The 12432-nt window shown below is 36.8% G+C and overlaps 1 protein-coding gene and 1 long non-coding RNA gene across 2 annotated transcripts; one reads left to right on the top strand and one right to left on the bottom strand.

The window, feature by feature from the left end:
- Positions 1 to 159: 159 nt before the first annotated feature.
- Positions 160 to 5260, bottom strand: LOC148863480 (cinnamoyl-CoA reductase-like SNL6). The gene is made up of 5 exons (XM_088979428.1): positions 4710 to 5260; positions 4434 to 4609; positions 1226 to 1411; positions 853 to 1006; positions 160 to 692 (listed from the first exon to the last, which is right to left on the bottom strand). Exons 1-5 carry the CDS (start codon positions 5032 to 5034, stop codon positions 379 to 381), a joined length of 1155 nt encoding a protein of 384 aa, XP_088835554.1. The 5' UTR covers positions 5035 to 5260; the 3' UTR covers positions 160 to 378.
- Positions 300 to 1660, top strand: LOC148863481 (uncharacterized). The gene is made up of 2 exons (XR_016110250.1): positions 300 to 439; positions 1242 to 1660. It is a non-coding gene; the product is annotated as an uncharacterized LOC148863481 (long non-coding RNA).
- Positions 5261 to 12432: the final 7172 nt, after the last annotated feature.

The raw sequence follows: 12432 nt of genomic DNA, 5'->3' as shown, positions 1-12432 counted from the left end.
CCTGTACCCAACATATTTGCATCCTCCATGGCACTGAAAGATGGCTTGAAGCATGGAGGAGATGCAGATGAAGGGAATTGATTAGTAATCCTTTCTTCTCGCAAGTGGAATTAGATAGGGGTGAAGAGACTTGTCGCATTGTCTTCAATTTGCCTCAACTTATCAAATAGGCTTCTTTTCTCATTAAAAATTGAAACTCTACTCTTCATTTAGAACTACAAAAGGTCTGTAATGGGGTTTGCATCTCTCTCTCTCTCTCTCTCTCTCTCTCTCTCTCTCTCTCATGTTCATGATGATAATACATTGACCAGACTATCTCTCACCCCATGGAGCTGGAAAAAGAAAAGCAGTCTCTAGAAAAGAAATGGCAGATTGAAGTCATTGTTTGCATGATGAGCGTTGAGCAGCACGGGACATCAATTCAGTAAGCTTTGAATTGGTAAGAGTAAAACGTGTTTCATCATTATCATCTTCTTGCGATTCCTCATTTCTTCCTCTTGACAATGAGCCATGCATCTTCAATTTATCTTCAAGATCAATGACTTCATCTAATCTTCTTATCACTCTTCCAAAGCAGAGATATCGCCCACCAGCTCCATTATCCATAGCTTCATAAACATGGATGTGTGCCTCTGCCACCTTTTGAGCATCTATAGTTGCTAAGATCCCTTGTTGCCACATAATGCTCCCACCTACATGCATTTGTTATTAAAATTCAGAAGTAAAGGGTTTACCAGCACCAAAATATACTTAGGTCATGGTTAGTAGCATTTGTTGTTTCTAAGTTCTAACGTTGGGTAATAGTGGTTTTTTTTGCATTGATATGAACTTCAGTAGCTTAAGATGGTTTACCTTTAAGATAGGGTACAGAGGTTTCCATGTGAGCATTTGGAAATGTTGGATCCATGAGAAGGCCAGGGCACACAGCAACAAGATTCACTTTCAGCTCTTTGGACTTCCTCCAGGCAACCTTCTCTGCTGTTGTCTTCCCCAAGGCAAGCCAAAGCTGTTCCCCAATTACACAAAGAGACTGTGTTATAATAATTCATGACTAGAACACTCACAACCCCTTGATCATATTATAGAGAAAAGACTGGTCTCTGATGTTAAATTGATTGTTTTGCCTAAAAAATGGATAGATCCCTTCCGTTGGTTGAATATGAGGAAAATAGCAAGAGCTGTGAATCTGTGATGCCATGCCATGTCTGAAAATTGAATTTGATACCTTGTTTTCTCTGCAGAATTCCTCATTACTCCAACAACTCTCATCAACTGGCCCTTGAGCTCCATCGCCCTGCCAGATTGAGGCAAGCAGAGAAGAAGTGAAAATACATCTTTTCACATATGCTGCTCTCCCACAAGCTTCAATAACATTCTTTGCTCCTTCAGTCTCAAGAAAAGCCATTCTGTCCTGCAATTAAGGCCAAACGCTTCTTTCTGAGATATAGGCAACTTCGTTGTTTGCAGTGAGAATCGGAATCAAACTCAGAATGGTTAGTTCTCATAATCTGTTGGTTGAGACAGGAATTGGAAGAAGAGTTGAAATAAATTGAAATAGAATTTCATTTCAAAGTGAGGGGAGGGATTGACCATTTCCCTCAAATAGGGAAATGTCATTTCAGCAGGAATGAGAATGGGATTTCATTTCCGTCCAACCAAACAGTTAGAATTAGAATAACCCATCCTAATTCCAATTCCGGACCCCGATTCCCATAATTATATTCTATAATTAGATAATGCAATTTCCCAAGCATATTTGCATGAAACAGAACTGTCTGAAGGCCGGAGAGCCATTGGTTCCAAGAATTGAAAAAAAAACCACAGTCAAATAAATGCATATTTAATTCGTTTTAAAAATACAATGATTTTGAAGATTGAGAATAATGACTGAAGAACTCCAGTCTGAGAAAATTCCAATCGCATTGTCCTTGAAACAAATGGAGCTAATGCTCCGTTCGGGAAGAGTGTTCCAAACTGATTTTAAACAAAAAGTTGGATGAGGCAATTAGTTGCTTTCTGATTTCTGGAGAACAGTTCTGAAGATCAATTGCCCATCCTAGCGAATTATCAATTGCCCAAATAAGGATCTGTTTGGTTTGCACTCAAAATGGAAATTAAATTGGAATCAAAATCCTCTAGAATTGGAACCGGAAGGGCCTATTCCTCGCCTGTTTGCTTCAAATGGGAATCAGAATTAGATTCCAACTGATGCCATTTGGTTCATTTGGAATCCAGAATCGGAATTACTTAGGATTTCATTTTCACCCCTGATAAAAACTTTTTTTTTTTTTAAATAGATTCATAATTTGAGATTCAATTAAGAAATAAAGAAAACATGAAAGGGGTGATGGCCATTCCTTCAAATGGGGAAATGCCATTCCGCCAATAATGTTCAGTTCCACCCAACCAAATGACATATACCATTCCGATTCCAGACCCCTATACATGTGGATCCTAAATTTCTCTATAAAAAACAGTCTCATAACTTATTCTCCATATAAATTCAGTATTACAATCCTAACCTTAAAGTAAATGGAATATAAAAGTGCATCTATATCTATACCATATGAGGTTGATATTTGCCTTCGTTTCTGTGCAGACCATGAAAAGTTAAATGGCATCTTATTACATAAGAGCTACTTGTAATCTATTGTTTCCTCTGATTTTTGATTTGTTACTTAGTATTTATCCCATGAGAAATGCCATGCTTGACCCAAAATCAAAGGTGCCAAGCTCTGGCTTATTTGGAAACTTATCCTTATTGATGTTTTATATGTTTTGTTATCCAAACCAATTATTTCAGTTGTTTCTCATTTATTGATTTTGTGAGCATTTATTTCTCCTTCCTACAAACCCCATATAAGAGATTAAGAGAGTATTAATTAGACACCTCATTTCTGAATAGGTTGATTATCAAGTCTTGCCTTTTAAAATATTTAGATAAATTGTACTTGAAAAAAAAAAAAAAAAAAAAAAAAAACTTTGTTCCCATGTTTTGAGAAGTCAGATGCATTGAACAGAACAATTAATTGTTTATTATTTTATAAAACAAAAGCATTTACATTAGCGAATACCCCCCATATTTGTGCAAAGAGTGTGTAATTGTGACATTACCAAAATTTTGTAATAAAAGTTGTTAAGAAAATGGTTTTCAATACTGGTATCAAATCACTATTTGGTTACCTATTCATCAAAAAAAAAAATACAAGTTTTCCGGTATCATGTAATTGTATAATAAGATAATTATGATTGACCCAGCTTTTAAATCCACATCTGAAAAGACTAACTAATATGTTAGTTGGGTAATGGTATGACACTAGTGTTAGGTTTGTAATTGTTTGACAATTTGTTGTGTGCAACGTTAATTTGTCAAGCAATCCAACAACTAATTGGGATTTGTCCAAAAACGATAAAGGTGATTCGAGTCCGGATGCTTGTGCCACCTGTTCTTAACGCAACGGGATTTAGTGATTTACTACCCACATCTGAATGGGACACGTTCCATACTTCCATATACATAGTTGTAGTGTCTAGTGGTTAAGGCGTGGGTAGGTTGTGGATGGTAGATCCGGAGTCGATTCATACTCAACATATATAATTACTATATACACAACTGCATTTTCTCGTGTTAAGTACACGTGGCACAAAATTGTGACGTGGCCAGTTTCATCTTGTCATAACTATCAATTGGGACTGTAGTGAGTCTCCCGTACCAGAATATGAAAAGTACCTGTTGGTTTCATAAAATTGGTCAAATTTTTAATGTCCCAACAGAGCGGGCTATACAACCCAATGAAGATTCAAGGGAATCATGGTAAGCCTAGCCCTTGTAAAATATGAATAAATGATGTAATTTACGTGATTAGTTTACATTTCGATTTAATATACAGAAAATATTAGAAAATCCCTGCTACTGCTACTGCTAGACACCCGGCCTTTCCAATCCGGGGAGTGAAATCCACGCCCCCACCCTATCTTTGTTTTTATAAATATATATACGTATATATGTTTAATATTATTTGTATTGTTTTAAATATTATTTATATCTTAATATTTTTCATTTATTTTAAATAAATATTATAAAATCTTTTAATTAAAATTTTGAAGATTCGGGTCCGGGGAACCCGGAGAGTGGATATGGATACTATGTTCCCGAGATGGGATTGGGATGGGTGGGGGACTCGGGGACGGGGGATTAATTTAAAAGTCGGGATGGTGCCCGACTCCGAACCTGCCCCGTTGTCTTTGCTGGTAAAACTAGACCGTTTAAGGAAAGAAAAAATTCACCCGTAACCGTTGATTGTTACGGCACGATAGGAATTAAAGGAAGAAGAAGCCTTGCTATATATATAATGGCTGGACACCACTGCTACAATTACAATAGTGCAGAAATGAAAATGGAAATTAATTATGGAAGAAGATGAAGAACTAACCGAATATCCAGAGATACCAGCAGGATCGATGAAAGATGAAGTGTGGAAGACTGCATGACATCCTCTGAAGGCTTCACACAGACTCTGCAAATCTCCCATCTTCACCACCACCACACTCTCCAGCCCTCTCATCATCTCTTCCTCTTTTATTTGCTCTCTCACCTCCTCCACTTCCACTGTCCAGCAAGGGCAACCCAAATTCAATTCAGCATAAGCTAATTAAGTAGTATTTAACAGATATATATGGGAGAGGGAGAGGGAGAGGGAGAGGGAGACCTTGATTTTGAACGGTGGCCCGAACCAGATAACCACGAGCCAAGAGCTGCTTGAGGATGAGTGAGGCCAAGAAAGAATTGGCGCTTGTGACACAGATGAGCTTCCTCTCGCTTGTGCTCAAAGTACACGAAAACCCAGTGACTGTAAGAGCGCATGGTTTTTGTCTGAAAGGTGTGAAGAGGGGAGCCTCCGCCTCCGGAATGACGACCTCGCCTCTGCAACCTCTGTCCATCGTTTCGTCGTCTTCGTCTATCTGTGTATTGTAGTCAACTATTGTCTTGAGACTAGAGGATGTGTATTTGAGCGGAGCGAGCCACTCAGTCATAAATCATGACCGGTGAATGGGTGGATTATACGCTTTTGAGTTGAGGCACGTGGGAGGGGGTTAGGTACAGATGAAAGCGCGCAAAAAGAGGTAGTTGGTTTGTTTACACTCCCTGTCTCTCTGTTTCTCAGTTTCATTGTATCTACGAGTCAAAACCCACACCACATCCACAAGTCCTCGTCCCAATCCCAAATTTGTGGATCAACGTTGCCACTTGCCATGAATCATTCACCTTGGAGTCTTCGACACCATTATATGATACATCCAAAGCACCAAATCAGATCCACTTATACAGCACGGCATCCAGTCGCACATCACATCGGAAATATCTCCGTCACCCCTTTAATTTATAGCATAATACTGGAGGAGGTGCAGGGTATTTATACGGAGACCGAGACCGGATCTGCTCCTCACACCTGGCGCATCCTATCAAGCGAAATCTCCCGTGAATTATTAGCTATAATTCACGGGAGATGTTCTCAATACACGGTGCATGTGCCTGTGAGGCGCCCATTTGTGAATGACAGATCCCATCATATTTATACGCTGCTCCGTTTTGCGACCTCCTCATTCAGGGCGCCTTAAATCGGCGTCCAACGTGAGTGAGATTCGAAGCGGGATCTGGGCGCCTCACATGTACATTCACATTACATTGGGAATATCTCCCCCGAATAATAATTAATAAATACGGGAGAGATTCTCAATACATGATGAGCCAGGTGTGTGGAGCAGGTGTGTGGAGCAGATCCAGTCTCGAATGATTCGGCGGCTGCGCCCAATCAACTTAGGGCATTTTTTATGGATAAAATACTAATTTGCAAAATGCATTATGTAAATTAGTATATATTCGGTACTCTCCATGGTCAAATTTTGCCCTCCTATTATTCTTCACCATTTCTAACCACCGAACCCCATAATAATTTAGAAGTGTAAAATAGGCTGTGTTGGGCCGGGCCGTGATTTCCTCTCTTGAGATATCTTGGAAGGTTGGTCTACGCCCATGGCATAAGTCTGTGCGGGCTTGTGTTAGGTTGGGTCAAGCCACAAGCTGGGTTAGTTCATGGATTGAGCCTTGGGCCAAGCTGGGCTGTGAACTAGACTAAAGTTATTTATTTAAAAAAGTTGAAAAAAAAATTAATTTTATATGAATTTTGATATATACAAGAATTAAATAAAATAGTATAATAAAATTGTAAAAAATATTTATTTTATTAATATATTATATATTATACAATTATAATTTATATAATATATAATATATTGTATACGGAAAAGTACGAACATGCCCAATGCAGATTTCTGATTTCCACTATAGAGCTATAAACATTCAAAATGATAACAACCCACATTCTATGCATCAATCAATGCCTCGTGAATTGGAATCAATTCTGAGTTGGCACATACCTCCAACAGTATTTTGTGCCTATAAATTCTGACCCTGGGCTGAACCATCTTTCTATATAAATATATAACTATTATAAATATATTTAAAATATATATGGGTTGTGTCAACCCATAGGCCACGAGCAGTTGTCGTGCCCTGTCAGCCCAACCCACTGGCTTGAAACCCTGAGCCTGGCACAACCCATCGGCCATACAATCGTGTCGAGCCGTGGCACAACCCATGGACCATCAGGGCAAGCCGGCTTGAAATCGTGTTGGGTCGTAGGTAGCACGACCCAATTTACACCTCTACCTCATATCCATCATCATCTTCTTCTCTCCCTTTCTCACACAATAGAGAGAGAGTTCAAGAACGAAGGTGTATATAAGACTTTCAAGCATGGTTTTCAAAACCAGACCGGAATGGACGATCGGACTGAAAAAACCGAGAATCGATCAAGTTCTGTTTTACCTCATAATCGTTATTTTCGCCAAAAACCATTGATTTGGTCAACAAACCACTAACCAGGGTGGTCAAACTGTTCGTTGTCTAGTTTGATTTTAAAAACCTTGCTTTCAAGCATGGACGGAATTAGAATTTTTTTATGAGGCGTGGCATGGAGGGGGGTATACATGGAATAGTGGGCCTTTATGGGCCATAGGGGGAGTTCACATCTGCGTCTACATGCACATCTCATCGTGCATTGGGAACATCTCCCATACTAGTCATTGGCAAATGTTCCCAATACACGGTTGGGGTGTGTTGTGGGGCACATATGTGAATTCATAAGGAGCCATTGCTGCCGTGCTGCTTTCAAGAAAAACAAGTTCAAGAATGGAAGGTGTATGAAGAGTTTACATTTGTGCCCCACAATGTCCTACAGCACATCCCCGCCATGAATTGGGAACATCTCCTAATGATGACATAATCAGCTCTGGTAAATATATAAATATAATATGAATATATGATGTACAAATATTATATATAATATAATATATATATATATATATATAAATTGAATGCATAAAATTATAAATATATAATAAACTCTTTATTTTACAGTAAAAATAATAAAATAAAATTTTTAAGCTTTAATTTTTAGAGAAGTTATTTGGGCATTCTAGTTGGATTAAGCCCAATAGAATCATAGAATGGTCCAAGTCCTCAAAGTCCTCAAGCCGTAATAAAATGTTTTGATCTGTTTTAATTTCTATACCAAAACGGTTTAATTCGGTTTAAAAAATTCTCAAGTCGTAATTTACCGATTTGATTTGAGATCTTCTCAAAATCGCACCAAACTGGACCGTGAGTACCTCTATGTGAAAAGAGAGTCGGGTAAATGCAACCTTACCAGCAAAAATAGAAAATCTGCCTTGAGATTATTGGGTAATTAGGTCTATGATGCGTGGGCCTACGCAGCCCAAGTCTATGGCATACGAACCCAAGCCACTAGGTTGAATTAGACCCCCTCGACCAAAGGTTGCAAGCTGATGTGGGTCTCTTCGTTGAAGATTCCAAGTCAAAGAAGAACTAGACCTATATTTCTACAATACTACGTCTAAATAAGTAAAAATGTCCCAAACTATTGAGTTCTAAGGGTTTGTGCCAATTCCCTTTTGCCTTTTTGAAAATTTGGTTGTACATGTGGCTAGTGCGCCAAAAACATTCTTGACAATCCTTCAATAATAAGGCCTTATTCGTTTTTTCTAAGTTACTTATACACGTAAATGCACTTATTTGGCTAAACATTCTTTAGAAAACACTTATCCGGATAATCCATGTTCTTTTATTTCCTAAGTAGATAGGACAATGACCATTTTTGTGTCATCAAATATTGTCAACTTCCTATTAGCCAATTTAGTATATGATGACATGGCTTGATTCACTTGACCAATGAAAGGGAGTGTGATCTTTGGGAGTTCGAGAACTGGCCTGGAGGAATTGATGGTTATGCCTAGATGCAGTTTGGAGGTTTGCTATTTTCCAAGTCAATGGCTATTTTTGGGTTCACACCACATTCCTGGTCCTGGGGTACATTAATGCTTGAAGCTTGTGATCGAGGACTGGGTCAGAGTTCTAGGACTACAATATTTGATATTGTCTCTATTCCTAGGTAGTCATTTTTCATGTTTTGAAATTTTAAAGTGCACTTTCATATTTTTATGCTTTATTTTATGGGGAAATATTCCCAATGCAAGATGGTTGTTTGAACGGCTTTGCACTGACTGGACCTCAGTTCCTTCCATATAGAGATAATGGCAAGGTCATTGTATTCTTAGAAACATGGAGGGATATGTGGTGCATTTTAATTTGCAAAGCCCAAGGGCACTTTGAGTATTTAATCCTTTTTATAAACATTAATTAGGAAAACTTATCTGCACAATTGCTTGATTTAATGATAAAATCTTAGTATAAAGACCCAAATATTTGAGATGGTCAGTGATCTCCTGAAAGCAAAAATCAAATCGTATAAACACCTCGAGAGCATAGCATCAATCCATACATGGAAAATATCTCCCCGTGAATTTACACTCCTATAAGCTAAGGAATGTGGGATCAAACCCACAAAGCTTGTTCGAAACTGGAATTTTTCTGTTTTTAGCAGAAAAAAAAAAAAAAAAAGGTTTAGAGGTATCATTCATGAGTAGACTTGTATTTCAGGACCAAGGTCGGGCTTAGCTTTTGATAAAATTTGAATGGGTCTTACCCGAACCCGACCCATGAACAGGTAGGCATATATTCGTGAAACAGGACAGTTGTAATTCAATATCCCATTTTATTTAGCTAGTCAAGTCGGGTTTGGATTGGAGTGGCTTCGAGTCAGATATGGGTCAAGTGAAATCCTACTGAATCCGATCTATTGACATCCTAGTAGCAAGGAAATAACTTTCCTCTGATTTTTCAAAAGCATCTATTTTTATGAAGAAGAAACCATTTGTTTTCCTTTATTTTATACAGAATTATCGTCTATATACGAGGCCAAGTAAACCAAATATTGGCTGCATCCCGCAGGCCGCATAGTTGACTTAATACTAAATTTGGAATGGCAGCTCAGGTGGTGGTTAAAATATGAAGGCTCCATGTGTTTGTTCTATGATTCGCCCTCTTTTGAGCGCAACTTTTTGTTTGTAGCTTATTCCCAGGTGGCAATACAATTATACAAGCCTTTCTTTAATAGTTTAAAGCAATAATTACTTATATATACCGGGTGGATTTGAGCCAAGTCGAATCGAATAGTATGAGGTTCGAGTTCGGTTCGCCAAGTTTGTACAAAGCTCAAGCTCGAGAGCTTGGTTCGAGCTAGAACATTGAGCTCGAGTTAGAGCTCGGTTTGAGCTAGCACATTGAACTCAAGTTCGGCTCGAGTAAAAAATTCATAAGCTCGAGTTCGATTTGAGAAAAATTATTTTATAAAAATAAAACATTATATAGAAATTTTTTTATTTGATATTTAAAAAATTAAGAATTATAATAATTAAGAGTTATAATATTTTTATTATATATATATATATATTGGGCTTGAGCTCAACTCGAAACTCAATTGAAACCGAGTTGAGTCGAGCTCAAGTAGCTCGTGAAGAACTCAGCTCGTGGCCTCCCCTACTTGATCTGTGGTTGCCCGAACAGGAGTCACCCCATCTACTCCACTCATCATAGAGGTAGCCTGGGCAAGTGGTCGAACCCAATTGCTTTAGGAAGATATGCAGATCATAAATCTAACAGAGAAGTACTGAAATTACAGTCCCCCATAGTCTATTAGTAGCCCCCCCCCCTTGCCAATAAAGCAACCCATCATTTCGAAAGCTCCCCTTGTAAATCAGGGAGTTGGGGTTGAATGCATTTTTCCCAACATTTTGAACATTCAGGTTGGGTTTGGAAATGTTGTAAATAGAGTGTAAATGTCGATTCAGTGTGAATGTGTACTCTAGTTTAGTTCTTCTAGTGTTTGGCAATAATGTATTTATGCATTGATAATGACAAAAAGAAATACAATTTCTAAGACATGTTTACATTGAAAGTGATGTAATTTTACAGTAAAAAATAAACGTAAATTTGCATTCAAAGTGTGCTTTTGTTAAAAAAGATATATTACTTTATTGGGATTCGTGTTTGCATCCATTACAACCAAAAATTATTTGGTAAGAATGTAAATTTGTCAATACAAAATTAATCCAACTATACATTTGCATGGACCAAAATGCAATGTGTATATTTATATTTAAACTCTACTAGCTAGAGAACCTACCAATTAAGCCACCATCAGTTGGTTCTCATACTATGTAATTAAATTTTGTGCTTCTTATAAAATATAAGCTATATAGAAAGGGAAAAAATTGGAAAACTCAATAACTAATAAGAAAAAAGAAAAAGAATCTACTATTTTATCCATAAAAAACTCAATTTATATAAAAACTTTGGTGAATCATTGTTATTTTTTTCCCTTAAAACATGCATTTTTAAACAGTAGCTATGTATCACATAGGTCACAGGTAGTATGATTAATATACATTAGAGATGTGCCCAATCTTTCTATATTTGTTATTTATTTATATTTTAAAAGTTTTTTATTTAATTATGACATCATGGATTAGCCTACTTAGCCTGGATGGTTCAATTGCTTACTCACCACCATGATGGAAAAACAATTCGATTAAATAAGGAGAAGTGTAGTAGTTCAAATTACATTTTGTGCCATCACAATTAGAGGACCAAATTCAAAAATAGGGATATTTTAGTCAAGAAAATGATTCAATGAATATGTTAATGGGAGTTAATAGGTTTAAATATGAGACTTAACGAGAGAGATTTGAATAAGGAGAAAAGTGGCTTTTTAAATTACACTTCTGTCCTTAAAATTAGATAAAGACCAAATTCAAAAATTAGGACAATTTAGTTAAATAAAAGTTCTACACCATTATTCACACTTTTAATAATAGTATAAATTCGCATTGTTTCCAAACACAACCTCAAGGGTAAAATTGATATCATAAGAATATTTGGAGTGAGCTGTTAAGGGATCTCTAAACGGTGTAATGATGGGGATCTTATTTATGTTATGTGTGGCATGATCAACAAAACATGTAAGTTATTTTTAAAGTTAAGGATGTATATAAGTAATTTCTCAAATGAACATACTATGTATAAATAATTATTATTATTATTTTTTTAATTATAAGTCGAAGTATAGGCCTGACATTGTTTGCAAAGAAGTCCTATAGACTCAAAGAGAACAAGAGAAAGGGCACAGAAATATATATATACGAAATGAAGAAGCTGATATGAATTATGATCTTGGGGCCAATCTTTTGACAGAAGACATAGCTTTTGTAGAGTGCAATTTGTGTGAGGAGGGGCTTGTTGAGTTGAAACTAGCAGCTGCCTCAAAGATAGTTTAAGCAAGACGAGTCAAAAATAATTCTCATTGATTTACAATCTAATAAATATACATGAGTGTCAGAATCGTGTAGGGCTTTTATGCACACAAGATAGTTACAGCTACTGGTTACACAACAACATTATCTCTTTCTGTGATTGCCCAATTACTACGTAAGGTGAGAGCCTCCAACACTCAAAACAGTCAGTCATCACATAACCCTCCTAAATAATAACTGAGTTTCAACTAAAAAAGGGTTTTCTGTTGGAGCTTCTTTTAGGATGTATTTGGTTTGGAGTAAAAGATAGGGAAATCTATAACAGCTTTATGCTGTGTTTGGTTTGAAGGAAAAGATAGGGAAATAAAGGGAAACAAAGAGAAACCTGTGCAAATTTCGTATAGGTTTTCTTATATTTTCCTTCCTTTCCTTATCTTTTCCTTCAAACCAAACATAACCTTAATGTTTGACAAAGCTCGTATTAGGGGTGAGCATTTAATTTATTCAGTTATAAACTGAACTGAATAAACCAAAATTTTTAAAATTGAACCAAAACCGAGTTACAATAAAACCAAAATTTTCAGTTCGGCTTTCGGTTAAAAACCGAATTTAATATATATATATATATATATATATATATAT

This window comes from Nelumbo lutea, chromosome 3 (assembly GCF_056320005.1).
Source record: "Nelumbo lutea isolate HS-2025 chromosome 3, American lotus-T2T, whole genome shotgun sequence".
NCBI classification, from domain to species: domain Eukaryota; kingdom Viridiplantae; phylum Streptophyta; class Magnoliopsida; order Proteales; family Nelumbonaceae; genus Nelumbo; species Nelumbo lutea.
The sequence above is the reverse complement of the archived record's forward strand: the minus strand, read 5'-3'. Positions and strand labels throughout refer to the sequence as shown.